The 23,955-nt window shown below is 41.6% G+C and overlaps 1 protein-coding gene across 3 annotated transcripts; it reads left to right on the top strand.

Annotated features, from left to right (window-relative positions):
- Nucleotides 1-2,095: 2,095 nt before the first annotated feature.
- On the top strand, nucleotides 2,096-22,242 carry LOC138427455 (ATPase PAAT-like). 3 transcript variants are annotated; one of them, XR_011252013.1, is made up of 7 exons: nucleotides 2,096-3,236; nucleotides 4,786-4,989; nucleotides 5,804-5,876; nucleotides 9,535-9,741; nucleotides 15,075-15,529; nucleotides 17,514-17,652; nucleotides 21,083-22,242. XR_011252013.1 is itself a non-coding variant. In XM_069566782.1 (6 exons), exons 1-6 carry the CDS (start codon nucleotides 3,073-3,075, stop codon nucleotides 21,128-21,130), a joined length of 1,146 nt encoding a protein of 381 aa, XP_069422883.1. In that variant the 5' UTR covers nucleotides 2,096-3,072; the 3' UTR covers nucleotides 21,131-22,242. The 3 variants fall into 3 exon arrangements, 2 of the variants coding, with proteins under 2 accessions (XP_069422883.1, XP_069422882.1); XM_069566782.1 differs by lacking the exon at nucleotides 17,514-17,652 and having other exon boundaries at nucleotides 21,088-22,242; XM_069566781.1 differs by lacking the exon at nucleotides 17,514-17,652.
- The last annotated feature ends 1,713 nt before the right edge of the window (nucleotides 22,243-23,955 follow it).

Raw genomic sequence — 23,955 nt, 5'->3', positions numbered from 1 at the left:
GGTTGGGAAGATCCCCTGAAGGAGGGCATGGCAACCCACTTGAGTATTCTTGCCTGGAGAATCGCCATGGACAGCAGAGCTGGACTGGCTGCAGTCCATGGAGTTGCAAAGAGTTGGACATGACTGAGCAACTCAGCACAGCACACATTATCACCCATAGTTTACATTGGGTTTATTCTTGATGTTATACATTCCATGAGTTCTGGCAAATGTATAATGACAGGTACCCACCATTATAGTGTTATACAGAATAGTTTCACTGCCCTAAAAATCCTCTGTACTCTACCTATTCACCTCTCCCTGAAATGAAGCAGAACCCCACGGTCTTTGCCCACCATATCCTCAGCCAGCTTTTTGTCTGTGGAAAAACTTTAGCCAAAGAGTAAATTTCTTTCTTTAATTTCTTTCTAATTCCTAGAGCTAAGCCTTCTGGAACCCCTTTCTATTCACAAACAGATTTTCACTTAAAAAGACCTTAAACTACTTTACCTTAACTCAAACACGACCTGGACAGCATGGCATTGTTCATAACTCTCCAGAATCTCACCTGTAATTGCTGAGATTAACTAAGACGTTTATTCTATTCTCTAGTAGAGCTGACTGTGGCTCAGATCATGAACTCCTTATTGCCAAATTCAGACTTAAATTGAAGAAAGTAGGGAAAACCACTACACCATTCAGGTATGACCTAAATCACATCCCTTATGATTATACAGTGGAAGTGACATAGATTCAAGGGAATAGATCTGATAGAGTGCCTGAAGAATTCTGGACATAGGTTTGTGACAATGTACAGAAAGCAGTGATCAGGACCATCCCCAAGAAAAAAACAAAAAGGCAAAATGGTTGTATGAGGAGGCTTTAGAAATAGCTGTGAAAAGAAGAGACGCTAAATAAAGGCAAAGGAGAAAAGGAGAGATTACCCATTTGGATGCAGAGTTCCAAAGAATAGCAAGGAGAGATAAGAAAGCCTTCCTCAGTGACCAATGCAAAGAAATAGAGAAAAAAAAAAATGAGAAAGACTAGAGATCTTTTAAAGAAAATTAGATATACCAAGGGAACATTTCATGCAAAGATGAGCACAATAAAGGACAGAAATGGTATGGACTTAACAGAAGCAGAAGATATTAAGAAGAGGTGGCAAAAATACACAGAAGACCTATACAAAAAAGATCTTCATGACCCAGATAACCACGATGATGTGATCATTCACTTAGAGCCAGACATCCTGGGGTGAAGTCAAATGGGCTTTAGGAAGCGTCACTAGTAACAAAGCTAGTGGAGGTGATGGAATTCCAGCTGAACTACTTCAAATCCTAAAAGACAATGCTGTGGACTAGATGCACTCAATATGACAGCAAATTTGGAAAACTCAGCAGTGGCCACAGGACTGGAAAAGGTCAATTTTCATTCCAATCCCAAAGAAAGGCAGTGCCAACGAATGCTCAAACTACTGCACAATTGCACTCATCTCACACACTAGTAAAGTAATGCTCAAAATTCTCCAAGCCAGGCTTAAACAGTGTGTGAACTGTGAACTTTCAGATATTCAAGATGGATTTAGAAAAGGCAGAGGTACCAGAGATCAAATTGCCAACATCCATTGGATCATAGAAAAAGCAAGAGAATTCCAGAAAAACACCTACTACTGCTTCATTGACTATGCTAAAGCCTTTGACTGTGTGGATCACAACAAACTGTGGAAAATTCTTAAAAGATGGGAATACCAGCCCATCTTACCTGCCTCCTGGTAAATCTGTGTGCAGGTCAAGAAGCAACAGTTAGAACTGGACATGGAACAATGGACTGGTTCCAAAGAGGGAAAGGAGTACATCAGGGCTGTGTATTGCCACCCTGCTTATTTAACTTATATGCACAGTACATCAAGTGAAATGCTGGGCTAGATGAAATACTAGCTGGAATCGAAATTGCAGGGAGAAATATCAATAACCTCAGATATGCAGATGACACCACCCTTATGGCAAAAAGTGAAGAGGAACTAAAAAGCCTCTTGATGAAGGTGAGAGAAGAGAATGAAAAAGCTGGCTTAGAACTCCATTCAAAACACTAAGATCATGCCATCTGGTCCCAATCACTTCATGGCAAATAGATGGGGAAACAATGGAAACAGTGACAGACTTTATTTTCTTGGGCTCCAAAATGACTGCAGATGGTGAATGCAGCCATGAAATTAAAAGACATTTGCTCCTTGGAAGAAAAGCTATGACCAACCTAGACAGCACATTAAAAGCAGAGACATTACTTTGCTGACAAAGGTTCGTCTAGTCAGATATGGCTTTTCCAATAGTCATCTGTGGATATGAGAGTTGGACTCTAAAGAAAGTTGAGCACTGAAGAATTGATGCTTTTGAACTGTGGTATTGGAGAAGACTCTTGAGAGTCCCTTGGACTGCAAGGAGATCAAACCAATCAATCCTAAAGGAAATCAGTCCTGAATATTCATTGGAAGGACTGAAGCTGAAGTTCCAATACTTTGGTCACCTGATGTGAGGAACTGACTCATTGGTAAAGACCCTGATGCTGGGAAAGATTGAAGGCAGAAGCAGAAGGGGACAACGGAGGATGAGATGGTTGGATGGTATCACCGACTGGATGGACATGAGTTTGAGCAAGCTCCGGGAGTTGGTGATGGACAGGGAAGCCTGGCATGCTGCAGTCCCTGGGTCTCAAAGAATGGGCCACGACTGAGGGAATGAACCTAAAGTCAAGTAAAGGCTGGGGGGCGGGGGCGGGGTGCGTGACCACCGCACTGCGCCTGCGCAAAGCCCAGAGGGTGGCCCATGTGCGTCAGGGCGCATGCTCTAATCTGGAGCTTCCCGCGAGCCACCCCACCGCGGCCCAGTGCTTTTGAACCCCGCTGCCAAATCCGGCCGGCGCGCGTATGAGAGTCGGCCGTAGCTGGTTTCCAGACAACGGGGAACTGCGGCCGCTCTCAGGTTTGCCGGGGGCCGAGCCGGAAGTTGCCCTGTTCCTTCACCTTCCCTCGATCTGGCGCAAATTAAAGAGCTATAAAGAGAGGTTCCGGAGCCGGCCTGGTCCGTGGGTGGCCGAATGGAGACCGAGACCGTACACGGGTCGCTGACCCGCCGCCTGACCCTGGCTTCTTCCTGGGATGCCGCGTGCGGAGCCTTGGCCCAGAGTCTCCGTCTCACCCGGGCTGGTCTCGGCGCCCGGGACGCCGACTGGGAGGAGCTGCTGGCGCCGCCCGCCTCGGGGTGCGCTGGGCCGGCTGGGCCTGGGTTGTGCTCGGGGACAGAGTCGCGCTCCTGGGGGAGCCGCGAGGGGAGCCGGGGACCCTGAGGGGAGAGGGTCTGCGCCCGAAGCGGAGCCGAGCTGGTGACGGGGCTGTGCGGGCGGCGAGGGCGAAAGGGCGGGGCCCGGGTGGCGGGAGGACAGAGGGGCGTCCGCGGGAAAGCTGAGGGGACTCGGGTGTGAATGTTGGGGGCGGGGGGCCGGTGAGCGGGAGACAGCGTTTCACACACACCGTTCTTGAGTCCATCTCGTCGGCTCCTGGGGCCCCTTGTCGGGATCAGAACCGGCCTTTTATCCTGAAACAAAAACCTGTCTACCAATGCATGCATGCAAAGTCCTTCAGTCGAGTCGCCTTGACTCTTGGCGACCCGTGACCCTATGGACAGTAGCCCGCCAGGCTCCTCTGTCCTAGGGATTGCCCAGTTTAGAATACTGGAGTGGGTTGCCGTCTCCTCCTTCAGGGGATCTTCCCCCACCCTGGGATGATCGAACCGCGTCTCTCGTTGTCTCCTGCATTTGTAAAGGATGCTTTACCGCTGAACCAGCTGGGAAGCCCGTGGGCTAAAATAGGCCTTAAAAAAAATCCAAATGTGGAAAAATCTTCCATCAGTTTAATTTTGAAAATGGCACACTTTTCCCCTTTATTCTGTACCTGCCCACAACCCCCTCCCCCCACTTCTGAACAGTTTTTGAATTCACAGTAGCCGACCAGTAAGTACACTTCATTAACTGGTCAGGCAGTTTTCAGGAAGTCGCTTACAGTGTAGATAGAAGTCCAGGGGGAAATAGAGTGGAGAGCCCTCTAGTCTAAAGTATCATTTCGTCATGATTTATGTATTGAGCATTTATTTGATCAGTGCTTTACAGGGTGCTTGGACTCCAAATGCAAATATCAATTAATTGGATAACATGTCAACCCCTGTGGCCCATTAAGGGGTTAATGACTGTTAATGACAGCTGACTATAATACTGCATGTTGTCATTCAGTCGCTCAGTTGTGTCCGACTCTTTTCAACTCCATGGGCTGCAGCAGGCCAGTCTTCCCTGCCATCACTGTCTACTGGAGCTTGCTCAAACTCATGTCCATTGAATCAATGATGCCACCCAACCATCTCAACCTTCTGCCTTCAATCTTTCCCATCATCAGGGTCTTTTCTAATGAATCAGCTTTTCACATCAGGTGGCCAAAGTATTGAAGCTTCAGCTTCAGCATCAGTCCTTTCAATGAGTATTCAGAGCTGTGTGTGTGTGTTAGTCACTCAGTCAGTGTTGGACAATGTCGGACAAAGTGTCTGACTCTTTGTCACTCCGTGTACTGTAGCCCACCAGGCTCCCCTGTCCATGGGATTTTCCAGGCAAGGATGTTGGAGTGGGTTGCCATTCCCTTCTCCAAGGGATCTTCCCAACCCAAGGATCGAAACTAGGTCTCCTGCGTCGCAGGCAGATTTTTTACCATCTGAGCCACGAGGGAAGCACTATAAAACTACATAATAGTCTTCATTTTCTTTTCAGCCAGGATCATGTGATTTTGAAAAGGAACCTGAACAACCAAGATGAAAACCCCTGCTTCCTTTACCTGAGATGTGACCCTCATGGAGGTGAAGAAATCGTTTCTATTGGCATTTTAAGTTCAGCAAGAAATATGGAAGTGTACTTAGGAGAGGAGTACTGTGGAACCAGTAGGGGCAAGAATGTTTGTAATGTTCTGGATAACAGGTTTGTGCCTTATGCATGTGGAAGTGTTCTTCTGAAGTAGTGTTTTATTTTCTTGAGCTTTTGCAGTATTTGTTGATTCTCTGACATTGGTTACTAGGGAAGAAAAGATAAAAACATACCAGCAGACCTAGAAGTTTAGACCTTTAGGGATCTTAAAGATAGTCTGGATCAGCCTAATTGTGTGTATGAATGTGGAAATGGAGAGCTAATGGAAGAAAGAGAAGTTGGTAAAAGATCATAGCTAGTTTGGGAAAAAGTTTGATGAAAATGAAGTTCTGGTAAGTTTCTCATTTGTTTTCTTTAACTCACAAGGAATCTGTTTTCCAAAAATCACTTTGTCACTCAGCCTGGAACTTTGAACATTTTCTTGTAGGATGCTGTTACCAATAGTGCATGAGCTCAAGACTGTTCTGTACTGCCAAGCTTTAACCCATTATTAGACTTTTTGATTTTTTCCCCCCAATTTTTTATGAAGATTCTGTTCTAACCTTTCTTTAATATGAGTCAAAGTATGAGCTGTTTTATGCACTGTGTGTATTGTGTATGACAATATGTTGTTGAGCTTTAAAATATGCTCAGTGCTACATGAGTATACATTGGATATCTAATTTAATTTTCTCCTATAATTAGTAAGTGGCAGATGTTGTCTTCATATCTAGTGCTATTCAGTAGGAAGTCTCTACTGTTCATGCCTCACCAGGAAAACTGAATCTGAGGATTAAAATATTGTCCTGGAGACCTTTATTTTTAAGTATAACTCTTCTTAGTGATAATGTATGAAATTTTTAATAAATCAGTTCTTTTCTATTTTTAGTGAACATGAAAAGATTACTTTGTACAAAAAATATCTAAAATTGGAGTCTTCCACACATGCTTGTAAAATAAAGGTAAGTCATTCCTAAATTTTAGCCAATGTAAAACTACAGTTGCTTTTCTAATATATAGATATATTTATTTCCATAAATTGATAATGTGGTTAGTTCTGTGTGGTCCCTGGTTTTATTTCAAAAATACTTAGTAAACATGTAAAAAGAAATTCTTTTCTAAAATATTATCAACATTCTTCTTTTAAAATTTGATCATTTATTTCCTATGGTCATGTCAATGTACTTTTGTTAGTATAGCAGTGTTGGACACAGAAATTTCAGACAAGGGCATCACAGAGTTAAAGGAGTTTAGACTGGTGTCATCAGCATGAAAAATTTTATCAAGGTAAACTTTACTGATGTCATCAGATCTAGAGGAAGGGTACTGAGCTGGAAATGATAAGCCTTGACTATTAAGTGAGTCTCTTGCTGACTAAAGAAGTAACCTTGGGCAAGTTTCTTCATCTTTTGGGACCTACTTTATGGGTAATAATTGAGAACTAAAGAAAATTCTTGGATTATTTTTATCTTTAAAATTCTGTGCTGATTATTACTTACAGAGGAGCACAGAACTGATTATCCCAAGATGTTGTTTAGGTATATACACTAATGGCTTCTAAAGTCATTTTAATAAAGTGATGCATTCATCCAACACATATTCAGTTCAGTCACTCAGTTGTGTCTGACTCTGTGACCCTATGAACCGCAGTACTCCAGGCTTCCCTGTCCATCACCAACTCCCGGAGTCCACCCAAACCCACGTCCATTGAGTCGGTGATGCCATCCAACCATCTCATCCTCTGTCATCCCCTTTTCCTCCTGCGCTCAATCTTTCCCAGCATCAGGGTCTTTTCACATGAGTCAGCTCTTTGCATCAGGTGGCCAAAAGTATTGGAATTTCAGCTTCAACATCAGTCCTTCCAATGAACACCCAGGACCAATCTCCTTTAGAATGGGTGGTTGGATCTCCTAACAGTCCAAGGGACTCTCAAGAGTCTTCCCTAACACCACAGTTCGAAAGCATCAGTTCTTTGGCACTCAGCTTTCTTTATAGTCCCACCTCTCACATCCATACATGACCACTGGGAAAACCATAGCCTTGACTAGACAGGCCTTTGTTGGCAAAGTAATGTCTCTGCTTTGTAATATGCTATCTAGGTTGATCGTAACTTTCCTTCCAAGGAGTAAGCGTCTTTTAATTTTATGGCTGCAGTCACCATCTGCTGTGATTCTGGAGCCCAGAAAAATAAAATCAGCCATTGTTTCCACTGATTCCCCATCTCTTTGCCATGAAGTGATGAGACTGGATGCTATGATCTTAGTTTTCTTAATGTTGAGCTTTAAGCCAACTTTTCACTCTCCTTTTTCACTTTCATCAAGAGGCTCTTTACACATATTAGAGTGCTTATAGATACCGGCTGCTGTATTAGGCATTTAGGAAGTGGCAGTTATGAAATAAACTGGAATGTTGCTCATATTATACTGGCAAGACAGGTAGATTAAGTGTGCAAAATAGGTACAACATTCACTAGTGAGAAAGGCTTGGGGGTTGAAAAGCATAATATGCATGTTGACATGTGGGTGTATACATTTCATGAGGTACTTACTTGCTGATGACAGTCACATCTTTGGTGCCACACTAAGTTTTTAGATCATGAGTCTGTATTCACCTGTGTCTTTGTGTGATGTATGGGTTTGTTGTCTCTGAAGATGAATGGGGTTTGTAACTGCTGTGGAAGCACCAGGGAGTGCAGAGAGTTTCATTTAGGAAAATCTCTGGGTTTGTATGAAGGCCTCTCCTGGGCCAGTGGTACCTTCAATAGTTTGTGAAAGTTAAATGATAGTTACTGACGTGTATCTCTGAGCACTCACTCAGTGATATACACTAGACATTTTAATGCACAATCCTTATAACAACCATGTGAACTGATTTTACCCCTGGCTCAAGTTTGGCATCTGCCCAGGGTCACTCAGGCACAGCCCTCACTGAACTCAGGTCTTTCTGATTCTAGATCCTGTTTGCTTTCCACTTTGCTACTTTGCAGTCCTACAGCACACAGGAAACATCTTGGTTTAGAAGCATGTACAAGATGAGGCAGCATAGAGCACTGAATAGCTCCTGGGACAGAAGCCAGAAGAACTAGGCTCAAAGATTGACCTTTATTGACTCTATTGATAAATTAGAAAATCACCATGCACTCATTTTTCATGTGTAAACTATTGAGATCTCTTCAGTTCAGTTCAGTTCAGTCGCTCAGTCGTGTCCGACTCTTTGCAACCCCATGAATTACAGCATGCCAGGCCTCCCTGTCCATCACCAACTCCTGGAGTTCACTCAGACTCACGTCCATTGAGTCCGTGATGCCATCTAGCCATCTCATCCTCTGTCGTCCCCTTCTCCTCCTGCCCCCAATCCCTCCCAACATCAGGGTCTTTTCCAGTGAGTCAACTCTTCGCATGAGGTAGCCAAAGTACTGGAGCTTCAGCTTTAGCATCATTCCTTCCGAAGAAATCCCAGGGTTGATCTCCTTCAGAATGGACTGGTTGAATCTCCTTGCAGTCCAAGGGACTCTCAAGAGTCTTCTCCAACACCACAATTCAAAAGCATCAATTCTTTGGCACTCAGCCTTCTTCACAGTCCAACTCTCACATCCATACATGACCACAGGAAAAACCATAGCCTTGACTAGGCGGACCTTAGTCGGCAAAGTAATGTCTCTGCTTTTGAATATACTATCTAGGTTGGTCATAACTTTTCTTCCAAAGAGTAAGCGTGTTTTAATTTCATGGCTGCAGTCACCATCTGCAGTGATTTTGGAGCCCAAAAAAATAAAGTCTGACACTGTTTCTACTGTTTCCCCATCTATTTCCCATGAAGTGATGGGATCAGATGCCATGATCTTTGTTTTGTTGAGCTTTAAGCCAACTTTTTCGCTCTTCTCTTTCACTTTCATCAAGAGGCTTTTTAGCTCCTCTTCACTTTCTGCCGTAAGGGTGGTGTCATCTGCATATGTGAGGTTACTGATATTTCTCCTGGCAATCTTGATTCCAGCTTGTGCTTCTTCCATTCCAGTGTTTCTCATGATGTACTTTGCATAGAAGTTAAATAAGCAGGTTGACAATATACAGCCTTGACGTCCTCCTTTTCCTATTTGGACCTAGTCTGTTGTTCCATGTCCAGTTCTGACTGTTGCTTCTTGACCTGCATACAGATTTCTCAAGAGGCAGGTTAGGTGGTCTGGTATTCCTATCTCTTTCAGAATTTTAGGTTGTCTTAATATTCTGTATGGTTTTAATTCTAAAATACTGAGTTATATTTAGCACTTCACAAACATTTTGCATGGGATCCTGGACAGTCTTCTTTTGCATTAAATGATATAGCATGTTTCAGGATGGTAAGATCTCAGATTGATACAGTTTATCTTTAATTCCTTAAACAAAAAAAAATTATTAAATAAAACATTTATATGTAATCTTTTACTTAAAAAAGACTTTTTACATTTTCCTTAGTCTTTTGAATCTTTTCTTGGCTTTGACTATTCTAGAGACAACTTAAAAATGTACTTGAATTTAATTTTTAGATTCTTGAATGCTTCTTTCTTCAGTGGTAATAAGAAATGACCTTAAATAATGGTTGTTTTATTACTATTAATTTTGGTGATCTTTTTTGTTATAATAGCTGCTCTCCTTTGGTGAAAAGAACTGTGTGTTCATCAGTAAAGTTGTGGTACACGTAAGGCCAGTCTCGGCACCTTCTTCAGCAGGCTCTCCCGCTCTAGGCTCAAGGATAGACCTGGAGAAGGTCCAAACCATCATGGAGTCCATGGGGTCAAAGTTATCACCTGGAGCTCAGCAGTTGATGAATATGGTGAGATTCCAGCAGCAGGTGAGTAGGAATGGATTTCTTTCCAGAAACCATTACAGTTCTTTAAATAATAGCTTTTTATTAGGACATGTGGTGACATAAATCTTTTCCATTTAACTATTGTTATTGATATGACTGTTATCTTTGCTAACTTTTCTAAAAGTAACATTCTGTAGCCTTATGCCCTTACAAATAAAATATTTCTATTACAGACTTCATAATTTTCTATGAATTCACTCATTTATTCATTCAGCAAGTATTTACTTAGCCCCTTCTTCGTGAATGATGCTCTGTTCTCGTTACTACAGAAGGTTCCAAGGTGAATTACTCTATGGCCTGTCCCTAAAGGTCTCTGTGGTCTTATTAGGGGACTACGTAGGTGGGATTAGGCATGTGAATTTGGAGGGCTGCAACTTGAGAGAGAGAGAGCAGTATGAATTAAATCTTCAGTCCTGGAAGGAGTATAATGTAGCTAGGAAATGGATAGAAGTTCATTTTTCTGGAGTGAAGAAGCGGTAGGGGAAGCTTCAGGTAGACTAGGGCCAGATCATAGAGGATTTTGAATGCTCTTATGAAGCTTGTGGGCGTGTTTTACCTGCTTTTTAATTAACTCTAGTTCACTATTACGTGTAAGATGAGGAGTCAGTAGAAAGTGAGACTGCAGGAAGGAAAGGATCTCTGTGTTATTTCTTGTCAAGATGAGGGTTAAGAGGGTCTAAACTTGAAGGAGGACCATAGTGCTGGGTTGTGAGATACTACAACAGTGGAACCATTGGGACTTGACAGTAACTTGTATGGGGTTTTGGGGAGAAAAATAGAATCAAACATGAAACCAAACTTTTGAAGATGGTGATGCCAGTAGTACACAGGGAACACAAGGGAGGGAGTGACTTGGGGGGAAAAAAAGTAGTTTAATTTGGGAGTATTGAGTTTTTTATGTCAATACCACGTTCCTGGGGTGACGTTGTAAGCCTTCGGAAACACAGAGGGGTGGGAGCATCCCTAGTAGATGACAGAGAAGGTGGTGAGGGGAGAGACCGGGGCCAGGAGGGAAGACCATGGGTGAGCAGCTGCGTTTTCTCAGAGCACACGGAGAGGGGCGAGGAGCGGAGAGCAGGAGCCACTATTTAGAGTAGCAGAGATGTGATGTCAGCTCAGTTCAGTCGCTCAGTCGTGTCTGACTCTTTGTGACCCCATGAACCGCAGCACGCCAGGCTTCTCTGTCCATCACCAACTCCCAGAGTCCACCCAAACCCATGTCTATTGAGTCAGTGATGCCATCCAACCATCTCATCCTTTGTCTTCCCCTTCTCCTCCTGCCCTCAATCTTTCCCAGCATCAGGGTCTTTTCCAGTGAGTCAGCTCTTGGCATCAGGTGGCCAAAGTATTGGAGTTTCAGCTTCAACATCAGTCCTTCCAGTGAACACCCAGGACCAATCTCCTTTAGAATGGATTGGTTGGATCTCCCTTCAGTCTAAGGGACTCTCAAGAGTCTTCTCCAATACCACAGTTCAAAAGCATCAGTTCTTTGGCACTCAGCTTTCTTTATAGTCCAACTCTGATGTCAGGAGACCTGAATTCAATGCTGACAGTGTTCACTATTTAGCATTATTTAGCATTGCTTCCTCTATTTAAGGATAAACTTCTTCATGTTTATAATCTAAAAGGTAATTGTTTACAATCTAGCATTGCTGCTGAGATCATAGGATGAATGTGAAAGTTTAAATCAAATAATACAAATAAAAATGTCACATAACTTTGCGAGATTTGCCGACATTAATTTAGTAGGAGTATCATTGGCAGGATGGGCAAACATAGGAGAACAGGAGAGCTGGTGATGATCTTGGAAACCTCGGAAAGGAGAGCTTCCAAAAGAACAGAGTCCATCCTCTCTGTTCTCTGGTACAGTGATCTCACCTGCATAGCTCAGGAGGTTCCTGACAGGTGCTCCTGCTCCAGTGCTCCCTCTCCACAGAGCAACCAGGATGATCTCAGAGGGTCCATCAGACTTGACTTCCCCTGTGTAATGTCCCCAAACTGCTTCCCCTCACCCCAGAGTTAATCCAGATTCCTCACCCTGTCATCTCAGATCTGGGCCGTCGTTCCCTCCTCAACACCATCTCCTGTCACGTCTCAGATGCTCGTCTTTAGACATCCTGAGGTGTGTGTTCCCCAGATATCCACCTGTGCTCCCACCTCAGGACCTCTGCACTCTTAACTGTTCTCTTTGGCCAGAATCCCCTCTTCTTGATCTTAGCAAGTCTGCCCTTTTCTTGTTCTTTCAGCCTCATCTTAAATGTTCCATCTTGAGCGAGACGTTCACCAGCCACACTGATTAGACTTTCCTGCACTATCTGTATCATATTTTCATCATGGCTTTCTTCATTATTTTTGTTGTTTAGATTAGACTTTCCTGTACTATCTGTATCGTATTTTCATCATAGCTTTCTTCATTATTTTTGTTGTTTTATATACACACACACATATATACAGGTATATATAGTGCTCTGTTTATCTCATTAAAATATAAGCTTTGTGCAGACAGGAGTCTGATCTGTCTTATTTATGAGTCTGATGTATATGTTCCTTGATTATCAACTCAGCTTCTTTCGCAGCAGATCCTTAATGGGTCAACTTGAAGAGTGAGGAGATGGAAACCAGATTCTGAGGGATTAGAAGGTAGTTGGAATGTGGAGGTAGCCAGGTTAAAGTAGGTTGTTTCAGGAAGGCTAGAGATAAGGAACCTGCCTGTATCAGAATCCCTTGGAATGCTTATAAAGACAGAACACTGGCTCTCAGTTGTGACCTACAACCCTGAGGGTGTGATCCAGGACTCAACTATTTCTAACCAGCAACACCAGATGAGCCCTATGCATAGTGTATTTTAAGAACAAATGTTTAAGGGGAAAGATCCAGTGGACATAGAGATCAAAAATTTAGAAACAGAAGTAACTTCTGCGTGTGAAATATTTTGGAAACATTCAAGAGGATTAATGAATTAAAAAAAATCATTTCATGACTGATACTTATGTTTTAAAAGCTTATCTTTGGAAAAGAAATGATGCCAAAGTTTCAGGTGTTTTTTTGGCCATGTCTTTAAGGGTTTTTTTTTTTCTTCTTCTTCTTTTGCTTGTTTATTTAATTCCCCAAACAATATGCTTTCTTCATCATGAATTTATGTCAGTTCAGAAGTGCATTAGGTAAATCATAGGAGTGCTTGCCCAGCTCTTACCTTACTCTCAAGCTTGGTGTGTGTCTTTGTAGCTTTGTCTCATCCAGAAATGCAAGTCCTCCAACCAGCAGCACATGTTACTGTAACTTGTTTCCCCTTATATGCATATGCTAAATCCTTACCTGTGGGGGCATTTGGGAAACACCCTGAGGAAGAAAGGAGATCCTGTGAAATCTTCTTTTAAACATGCTAATAAATATCCTATTTCTATGGGAAGACTATATTTATGGAATAATTCTCATGGGATATACCTGGTTCTCTGGAATTGCTTTTGTTTGCAAACAAGTAATCCACGGACGGTCTTTCTGAGAAGTGTCGCATAAGCTCTGTAAGTATCTGTTGAGTGCTGAGGAGGGGTGTTTCATGATCAGAACCCCTCCTTCTGTGTAAGGGGTGGAGCCACGCACATTATCGGGAGCCTGCATGTGTTCTTTGGGGCAGAGCCTGTCCTGAGGGGAGAGGAAGGGCCTGGGAGCAGCTTCCTGGCCTCTCCTTGCTTCACCTGTGCCTTGTGGTTCCTTGTTTCCTGAAAAGTTTTATTAAAGTGGTTTCTTATTTCCTTGTATTTGGAGTTCACATGTGCTGACTTTGATTTGTTTTTGCTTCAGCGGTTTAAAATAACTGAGTAAGAATTCTGTCTGATAGTGCCTGACATATGTTTGTCATTTAAAGTTATCTGAGTGAAAGCTCTGGGCCATTTTCTCAAAGAAAATATATTCAGTTATTCTAAGATTTTTCACTGTTTACCTTGTCATCTTAAAAAATAAAAAGATTCTCTTTGTCCTTTTTTTTTCAAGGTGATTAAAAAGTTAAAGCAAATCCCTTAAGATGTTCAGAGATAAATATTTAATTTTTCAGAATTCTGGGAGTATATATACAAATTTGTGTTTGCTTTTCACTGTCTTATTTCCAGGGCCTGAAACTACCTAACACAGAGTAGATTTCTGGTAAATATTTGTTGAATGAATGAGTTCTGGGCTAAGTTTATCCAAGGATCATTTTTTAGTATATCCAGAAAATTTATGGATCGAGTGTCTTCACCTGATCTTGAATAATAATACTTTTCTTAGTCTCTCTTACAAGGCATTGAACAGTATTAACTATGAGATGATATCCCCTGATAAGAATCTCTAGGACTTCCCTGGTGGTCCAGTGGTTAAGACTTCAAGCTTCCACCTGCAGGGGGCATGGGTTTGAACCTTGGTTGCAGAATTAAGATCCCTCATGTGGTAGAGTGCAACAAAATAAATAAACAAACAGATAAGTTAATAAAAGAGAATTTCTAGTAGAGTTCTGGGCTTAGAATTTAGGGTTGAGCCATGTGATGTAACAGTTAGCTAGGCTGGAGGTAGTTTTGCTTTTCTCTTGTGGAAACATTGAGGAAGAGCATGCATTCCTATGAAGCATTCCTATGAAGAGCACGCCTCTCTGGAGGCAACTGTAACCTAACAGGTGTGAACCAGTCTTCTCAGGAAGTAATATAGCCTACTGAGCTGAGGCCACAGAACATAACCATTACCCTACAAATTATTACAGTAGACATGGCCCCAACGTAGCTCATTTTAATAATTGAAAATGTCACAAAAGTATTCAGACTTTAAGTATATAAGTAGAACATCAGACTTTAAGCAAGTAACTGTCTAGTCTATCTTCCAGTGAAAACAAATTGCATATCCTTAGGGTGGCCTACATTTGTGACAGTGGGCGGATGGTTTTTAATTCTGGGAAAATTACCAATTATTGTGACTCATTGGAAAATACCATAGATTAAGAAGGCCTTTGTAGTGGAAACATTAAAATATGCCTGTGCATTTTTACTAAGTAAGCTTGTATTTATTTGAAGATTTTCCTTAGCAAAACTATGCTGAAATGACTAGAAACCCTGACTCTGGAGCTGGGTGTCTGGAGTTCCAGTCCTAGTTCTGCCACGGACGGCTGTGTTGCTTTGGCCGGGTTAGCTTTAGTCTTTTCTCCTTAATATTGGGACAGTGGCTGTAGCCTACTCCATGTGAACGTTCTGAGGCTCAGATGGAAGATGGCACTTTGCCTGACTCTAGGTTACTCCAGAGTTAGCTGTCATTATCATTAATGCTCCTGCTGTTTCCTTATCTGCCTTCCTTAGAATTGTGTTGCCATCGGAGAGCAGCTGCAGTCAATACTGGGAAACACGGGACACAAGCACGTGATGGGGCTGCAGTCCTCGTCTACTGTGGGAGCCTTCGACAAGTCATCCTCCACACCTTTTCCTTTCAGGACTGGACTGACATCTGGAAACGTGACTGAAGACTCGGAGGCTAACACTGAGGAAAGTCTGCAGCCAGCTGGTGGAGGAAGTATGAGCAGCCTCCAAGAGTGTAAAATTGTGCCGCAAAGCCATTCTCTTCTTGAGAATGATCTCAAGAATGCAGTATCTTCTTTCTTATCAAAGAAAGCAAGTGACAGCTCACACATACCTAACTCCGAGTTGCTGCCTCTTCTGCAGAATTTGTGTGGCCAGGTGAGCCATCTCCGGGTGGGACCCGGCACCAAGTGGCAGGACAGCATCACCAAGCCTGGCGGAGGCGCTGGGGGTGTCACGTAAGTGTTTAGACCCATGTGGTCGAGGTGGGGTGTGGGGGAGGGTGTGGAGGCAGGTGGAGGAAAGAGGCTTGTTTCAGTAGCTTCTGCCTGAAATTGTTTCCGGAGAGAACTGTAGAAGCTTTGACTTTTCACCATTGACACAGATAGAAATAGAGGAAAGAAATATCCTGCAGAGTATAATGCGTTGCTTTGAAAGAAGTGTGTAAATTGGAGGTGCTGAGCACTTCTTAGGCATTTGGTGGGAGGAGTGTAAGCAGCAGACAGGAGTTGGAGTAGAGTTACCTGTATGAAAGGAGAGGAGCTGTGGTAGCCATGATGTGTACACTGTTTGCCTGATTGTATGAAATGAACCATTACAACGGATTTTCTTTGTAGATCCTGTGTGACCTGGGCTGATTTTGGAGTCATCTAAACATTTGTCAGCTTGTCATTGTTAATAGTGTACAGGCCCTTATTCTCTGATCTTGTAATTCCAATTTTTTCCACTCCTGCTTTGATTGAGGGGTAGTTAAGTGTTTAGTATGTGCAGGAGACACAAGAGATGCAGGTTCAATCCCTGAGTCGGGAAGATCCCCTGGACTAGGAAATGGCAACCCACTCCAGTATTCTTGCCTGGAAAATTCCATGGACAGAGGAGCCTGCTGGGCCACAGTCCATGAGGCTGCAAAGAGCTGGGCATGACTGAGCATGCACATACCATCCTCTAGATAGATGGAATGTTTCCAAATACTGCACTAGATGGGAACTCAGGGCTTCAGCCATGGTTCTGACTTAACTATTTTACCTTACAGTTTCAGTCTTTTGATTTAGACTTTTTTTACATCTCAAATGAGGTCATTGTATTGGTTGAAATTTTCTTAATGTATTTAATAGCATTGAAATATGAGGAGTTTAGTAAGTTATTGAAACAAATGGGGGTTCTTACTTGGGAAGAACAAGGAAATGTAATTGTTTTTTAATTGTTGATAGTCTTTATCAGTGTTAACTTGTGACATGGCAAAACAAACAAATACTAAAATGCAAAGGAAGAAAAAACCTAAACATTTAAAAACTACACTTCCCTGATAGCTCAGTTGGTGAAGAATCTGCCTGCAGTGCAGGAGACCCTGGTTCAATTCCTGGGTCGAAAAGATCCGCTGGAGAAGGGATAGGCTACTCACTCCAGTGTTCTGGCCTGGAAAATTCCATGAACTGAGTCCATAGGGTCGCAAAGAGTCGGACACGACTGAACGACTTCCACTTCCACTTTTCTGATTCCTGCTGAGCTGGAATGTCTCCAGTTCTCTCAGATCCTCCCTATTAACAATAAAAAAATCCCTGGATATAATACAGCAAACACACAAAGACTATATAAAAGGTGGAGAGAAGTCAGATTGCTTAGGGCCTCTGAAGCTTAGTGTTTCTTAGTTCCTGGTTATCAGAATTTCTTTCATCATAGGGGGATACACGATTTTGTCAAGTATTTTTCCTATGGCCACTTATATGATCATGAATTTTCTTCAGTAATCTCTTCATATGGTGAATTACATTAGTTTCAAAAACTGAACCTGCCTAGCATACCTAGAGTAGATCCCACTTGATTGTGGTGTCTGATTCTTTTTTATACAATGCTAGAACTGATTTGCTAATATTTTGTCAAGTACTCTTACATAGAATTCATTGGAGATCCTAGTCTGTATTTATCTTTTACTGTTTGTCTGGTTTTATATTATGAGGGTGATACTGGTCTCATAAAATGAATTCTACTTTTTTTTGAGTTCTGTATTTTAGAAGAGATTGTGTAAAATTGATGTGATTTCTTTCGTATGATGTTTGGTATTGATGGAAGTCTCCAGTGAAACCAGTTGGACCTGAATTGTTTCTTTCCTGGTAACTGTTAAATTACAAATTGAATTTCTAACACAGTAAAGTTGTCAGTTCTCCCCATTGATATGAAGGTTTAATGTAATACATACTAAAATTTCACCACAATATTTTGTAGACATGAACATAGATTATTTTAAAAATTCTATGAAAAGCAAAAGAGGAAGAATAGCTAAGACAACCTTGAGGAAGAAGGATGGAGTGGGAGGAGTCCCTCTTCCAGTGTTGAGTCTTCTACAGCGAGAGTATCAAGGCAGGTCAGTGATGGCGGAGGGGCAGACACGGGGTCAGTGGAGCCCAATAGAGGGTTCAGAGATAGACCTGCACAGGTGTGCTCAACTGAGTGTTGCCAGAGGTGCAACAGCAGTTCAGTGAAGGAAGAAGAGTCTTTCTAACTCATGGTGCTGGAGCAGATGGATATCCAAAGAGCGAAAAGTGAACTATGACCCAAACCTTGTACCTTATACAAAACTTCACTCAGAATGGATCAGAGCCGTAAGTGTCAAACATGAAGCTATGGAAGTTTTCTAATACTCCACAGGAGACAGTCTTTGGGAACCTAGACAAGACACCAACAATGTTTGACCTCCATGAAAATATTAGAACTTTTGCTCTGTGAAAGACTCTTCTAGGAGGAATAAAATACAAGTTCCAGAGTGGGAAAAAAATATTTTCAGATTACAAATCCAACAAATGACTTACATCTAAAATATAAAGAGTGCTGAAAACTCAACATAAAAAAAGTCCAATTAGAACATGGGCAAAAGACCATAGAGAGAGATTTATACCAAATAAGATGTACAAAGCAAATAAGCTTATGAAAAGATGAGCTATTTTTGACCTCATGGCTATTAAGGAAGGGCACATTAAAACCACAAGACACAAGATACCACTATACAGTTATTCAAATGGTTAAAATAAAAAGTTTAAAAATGGTGACAAAACCAAATACCAATGAGAAATTCGATCTCTCATACATTGCTCATGGGGACTTAAAGTGGTACAGCCACTTTAAAAAATGTTTGGAGTGTCTCATAGCTAAACATGTTGTTACCATGTGGCTCAGAAATCATACTCCTGAACATTTATCCCAGGGAAATGAAAACTTCTTTTTTTTTAAAATTAATTTATTTTTGGTTGCGCTAGGTCTTCATTGGTGCTCGTGGGCTTTCTTGAGCTGTGGCGAGCAGCGGCTGCTCTTCGTTGCTTGGCACAGACGTCTCATTAGTTGCTCTGTGGCATGTGGAATCTTCCCCGACCAGGGATTGAACCCATGTCCCCTAAGTTGTAAGGTGGACTCCTATCTGTTGTACCACCAGGGAAGTCCCCCAGGAATTTTTGTCCACATAAAAATGAATACACAGTTGTTCATAGAAGCTTTATTTGTAAAAGCCCAAAACTGTAAGCAACCAGTGTGTCTTAAAGTTGATGAATGGTTCAGTTAACCCTGGTATATCCGTATCATGGGATGCTATCAGCATAAAAAGGAATGGCCTATCGACACACGCAACAGTTTGGTTGTCGGGCAAAGGCATTATGCTGATCTACAAAAGAGAGTCTCAAGAGGTGAGCTACATGGGTCCATTTGTGTAATGTTGTCATGGTACAGATGGACACTGTAGGCGACTCCCAGGGGCTCGGGATGGAGGAGATGAGGGAAGTGGATGTGGCAGTGAAAGGGTGGCAAGAGGGAGCTCACTATAGTTAAGGGATAGTTCTGTCTCTTGATTGTGGTGGTATTTACATGAATGTGTGTACGTGTGATAGAATGGCATACACACACTGTACTGACATCAAATGCCTGGTCTGGATATCATTCCATAGTTAGGTAAGAAGTAAAGACCAGGACCACTGGATGAAGGGTACTGGACAAATACAGTGTCTTTACTTCCTATGAATCTATAGTTATTTGAAAATAAAGATTAAATAAATTTATATTAAAAATTTTTAAATAAATATATATTTTTTTAAAAAAGAAGAAAATAAAGAGAACAATAAAAAGCTTCTTTATATTCTAGAGCGTTGTTGTTCAGTCATTGTTGTTTGACTCTCTGCGACCCCATCGACTGCAGCACGCCAGGCTTCCCTGTCCTTCACCATCTCCCGGAGCTGGCTCAGACTCATGTCCATTGAGTCGGTGATGCCATCCAGCCATGTCATTCTCTGTCATTCCCTTCTCCTGCCTTCATTCTTTCCCAGCATCAGGATCTTTTTCCAATGAGTCGGCCCTTCGCATCAGGCGGCCAAAGTATTGGAGCTTCAGCTTCAGCATCAGTCCTTCCAGTGAATATTCAGGGTTGATTTCCTTTAGGTTTGACTGGTTTGATCTCCTTGTAGTCCAAAGGACTCTCTTCTCCAGCACCACAGTTTGAAAGCATCAGTTCCTTGGCGCTCAGCCTTCTTTACGGTCCAACTCTCTCATCCATGCATGAGTACTAGAAACCACTAAATTCTAGAGTAGTGGTTCTCGAAATTTATGGTCTTTACCCTCTTAAAAATAATTGAGCACTCCAAAGAACTTGTATTTATGTAGGCTATATAAAAATATTTATTAGTTTAGAAATAACAAACCCATTACATAGTAACAAATATCTTTTTGAAAAAATACCATATTTTCTTTTTAGAAAGTTTAATGAGAATGGTATTGTTTCAAATGTATGTAAAACTGTGTTGACTTTGGGTTGTAGTTTCATATATGTTGCCTTAAGTGAAGTGAAGTGAAGTCACTCAGTCGTGTCCAACTCTTTGCGACCCCATGGACTGTAGCCTACCTGCTCCTCCGTCCATGGGATTTTCCAGGCAAAGGTACTGGAGTGGGTTGCCATTTCCTTCTCCAGAGGCTCTTCCTGACCCAGGGATCAAACCCAGGTCTACCTGCATTGCAGGCAAACGCTTTACCCTGTGAGCCACTAGGGAAGCTATATGTGGCCTTATAGCATGTATAACTCAATATAGCTAGTAAGACCACAGTAGAAATACTGAGAACAAACTGAGTTACTCTGAGAAAAACATTTATCTATACTCTAAACCTGCTACCTTAAAGAATTCTAGGAAACAGAATATACAACCAGATAGCGATTAGTCATCAAAGTAATGACATTACGCATGGTGTGGCCTCTGGATAATTCATTGTACATTTATTGTACAATTCATGTTGAGATAACTTAGTGTTGTTATAAAAAAATAGTTTTGACCTCATGGAACTGCCAGGAAAATATGAGGAGATCCTAGGGTTTTGTGGACCACGCTCTGAAATTCACTGTCTTTGTCCTTCCAATGCTTTAGAAAGTTGTTTGGATGAAGAAAAGAGAAAACTTAAAATGCTTGGGGAAGGAGTTGGAAGACATACAAAGACCTTAAAGAAAAAGCAAGATTGCTTTTGATTCGGAATGCAAAACCAAAAAGAAAGACCCTTTGTATCTAAAGACTTGTTTTTGAGGGTAGAAATTCTGTCATCTTCATATTCTTAGTTTCAGTTTATGCTTAAATATTTAAAGAACTGCAGCAATAATGCTTTGAGCATTCGAGATTGTATGCGTCAAGAACCTGGAAATATGTTGGAAGGAGACAGAATGTAGTTGTGGAGACAAATTTCAGCAATGTGTATTGGCTGCTTTATTGTAGTGTATTTTGGTTGTTATAATACGAGGGAAAATTGTCATAATATTTTTTAAAATTTATTTTCAGAGTAGAAGAGCAACCTGTTTGTTCCTATTTGGAAAAGATTCTTTCTAAAAATTTGGAACTGATGGAAAAGAAACTTACAGACTACATTGATCAGCGAATATATAAACTCCAGGAGCACATAGATAATAAGATTGCTTTGTTAATGGACTTGCTGCAACGTCCCAACTCCCCACCCTCGGGGATGCCTCTGAGACATTATGACTCTGGAGAAGGACTTTCAAATGGAGAAAGATAAATGTTCAACATGTACAAAGTACTACAGATATTTATTACATATTTATTACAAAGCCAAACCCCACCCCAGAAAGTATGAAAAGCAAGTATTTAATGTCCTTTGAAATATTACCACTTACTTACGTGACCTCAGTGTTCATTTTCCTGCACACGTTGTAAATCCAGTACTGTACGCTAAGTTAACATGGTGGGATTGTCAGTTATTTTTATTTGTAATATTTTTCACTCTTACTGAAATTTATGTATACTTCTGGATTAAATGTTTAAGATTTTAAGGATTTCTAAAGCAGTTCATTAGTTTGTATTGTATATGTATTTCGTTGAAGTACTTTTTTTTATACAAAGACTTTTTACAGTCTTAGGAGTCTGAAAAATAATGCTTAGAGTATTTGATAATTTTTCTTTATCTAATTGATTGTTTTTGAAAAATGGGATCTTTAAGACTTAGAAACTTTCATTCAGATCACTCATTTACATTTTGTATTTTTTTCTCAGGTAATGAGGAAAATGCAGCGTTTGGCATGTGTGAAAGTAGTTTACACTGAGGTTAATGTTACTGGTTTCAGTACAGTGTCGTAGTAGAGAGGGAAGTACAAATCAGAGCTGCCTAGTCCTTGTTAGGAATGTTATTTTAGATCTAGTGTTTGATGTAAAATGAGAGAAGTTGCTTTATTTTATCTCAGTCAATCCAAAAGATACAAGGAACTGTTTTCCTTTCTGGACTGGTACAGGTTCCTCTTTCCAGAACCCTTTTCTGTATATATAAAGCATGAAATTCTGAGGATCTGCATTGAGGGGTTGAGGCGTATGAATTAAGGAGATTGCAGTTCTCTCAGGCAGGCTTAATTTTTAGAAATTATAAGTATCATATGTGGGTTGAAGGGTGATGATTCACATTTAAAAAATAAATGTATCCACTCTGGAAACTACTTGTCTAGGGAAACAGAAATTTTTTCTTTTCAACTCTCTTTTCTTTTCTAACTGGAGGATAACTGCTCTTACAATGTTGTGTTGGTTTCTGCCATACAACGCAGATCTGCCGGTGAGTGTATATATATCCCCTTCCTCTTGAGCTTGCCTCCCTCAACTATCTTTTCTTAAAATGCTTTATGAAAGGGGGTGTTTTGCAATTGATACTGTGGTCAGTTCTTTCAGATGAGGACTAATTTACATACTCATTCATTTGTAACACGCTCGCTACGGAGGTGACGCAGTATATGGGACATGTTCTCACTATGGCCACTCGAGAATTTGCATATTTCTCTATTCTTTTCTAATTGATGGGACAACATACAAGCTGTAAGACAGTATTTCCATTGTTGTTCAGGAGGAATGTCTGTCACTCCAAGCTGAACCCTTTTTACAGTTTTACCAGTTTTACAGCTTCTGGTAGTTGTAGTCTGTTGATTTACAAAATGTTTCCTTCCAGAGCGTCCCTGGTGGCTCAGTGGTAAAGAATTGGCCTGCCAAAGCAGGCGACACAGGTTCGATCCCTGATCTGGGATGATCCCACATGCCTCGGAGCACCTAAGCCCATGTGTCCCAGCTCCTGAGCCTGTGCTTTAGAGCCTGGGAGCTGCAGCTACTGGAGCCTGCGTGACCTAAGCCTTGCTCTGCAGTGAGAGAAGCCACCACAGTGAGAAGCCCTCTCGCTGCAACTAGAGAAAAGCCCACGCAGCAACAAAAACCCAGCAAAGCCCCAAATTAAATTATTTTTAAAAATGCCTCCTTCCAGATATGTGATTCATATTACAAGTCTCACCGTGATTACATCTGAAACAGAAATACAATCATATCAAAAAGACATATAAAGGTTCAAGACTGGAAAGAGCTGGTATCAAATATTCTTCAACTGCATTTTCCACCTTGTAGACACCAAAATCTCTCTCTTAAAAAAATGTGGGGAAGATGGGCCTGGAATCCAGGACTCCTTTCCTTCTCCTTGCCTCCATCCTCTGTTCCAGGTGCCCATGTAGATTTTGGTGTAGAACCTTCTTATTTTGAATTGATCTCCTTTGACATATGAAATCCAGGGCTGTTGAAAGGTGAAGTGACTCATCTCTCAAGGGAAAGCAAATACAACATCTTCCTTGTCCCTTCCTGCCCTCATATCACTACTTCCTCCTTCTTTAAGGCAATCCCATGCCCTGCATTGGACAGCAGCCCAGGGTTTCAGTAGTCTCCCATTCGGACATTTTCTCTCTAAGTGTTCTTGGAGAACGTGTCCATGGTGATGTAGAGGAAGAAACAGCAGGATAGATAAATCTGAGTTCTTCCTTGTTGGTCATATAACTGCTGTCTAACTTTGCGTGGGGGATTCAATATTTTTAATAACCTCAGCTTTCCCTTCTGTAAAATGGGACTATCACAGCTTCCACCTTGCATGAGCTTATAATACTCTGAACAACTGAATACTATGAAGCAGCTAGTACAGGTCTGGCACACAGGAGGTGACAATTAAATGTTAATCCCCCTCTTCCCTATTTTTGGCTACGCTGAATCTTCTTGCTGCGTGCGGGCTGTTCTCTAGCTGTGACGTGCAGGCTTCTCATTGCAGGGGCTTCTGTTGCAGAGCACAGACTTCAGGGCACACAGGCTCAGTCACTGTGGTGTGTGGTCTTGGTTGCTCCACATGGAAT

The sequence above is a fragment of the Ovis canadensis genome, chromosome 22, assembly GCF_042477335.2.
Source record: "Ovis canadensis isolate MfBH-ARS-UI-01 breed Bighorn chromosome 22, ARS-UI_OviCan_v2, whole genome shotgun sequence".
Lineage (NCBI taxonomy): Eukaryota > Metazoa > Chordata > Mammalia > Artiodactyla > Bovidae > Ovis > Ovis canadensis.
Note: the sequence above shows the minus strand (reverse complement) of the source record. Positions and strands in the feature narration are given on the sequence as shown.

What these genes read in the sequence shown, in the direction of transcription:
- LOC138427455 (XM_069566781.1), top strand. Translation starts at nt 3,073, where the DNA reads ATGGAGACCGAGACCGTACACGGGTCGCTGACCCGCCGCCTGACCCTG. An exon ending in TGTAATGTTCTGGATAACAG is followed by an intron (nt 4,990 to 5,803) that starts GTTTGTGCCTTA and finishes TTCTATTTTTAG; the next exon opens with TGAACATGAAAAGATTACTT. An exon ending in TGGTGAGATTCCAGCAGCAG is followed by an intron (nt 9,742 to 15,074) that starts GTGAGTAGGAAT and finishes TGCCTTCCTTAG; the next exon opens with AATTGTGTTGCCATCGGAGA.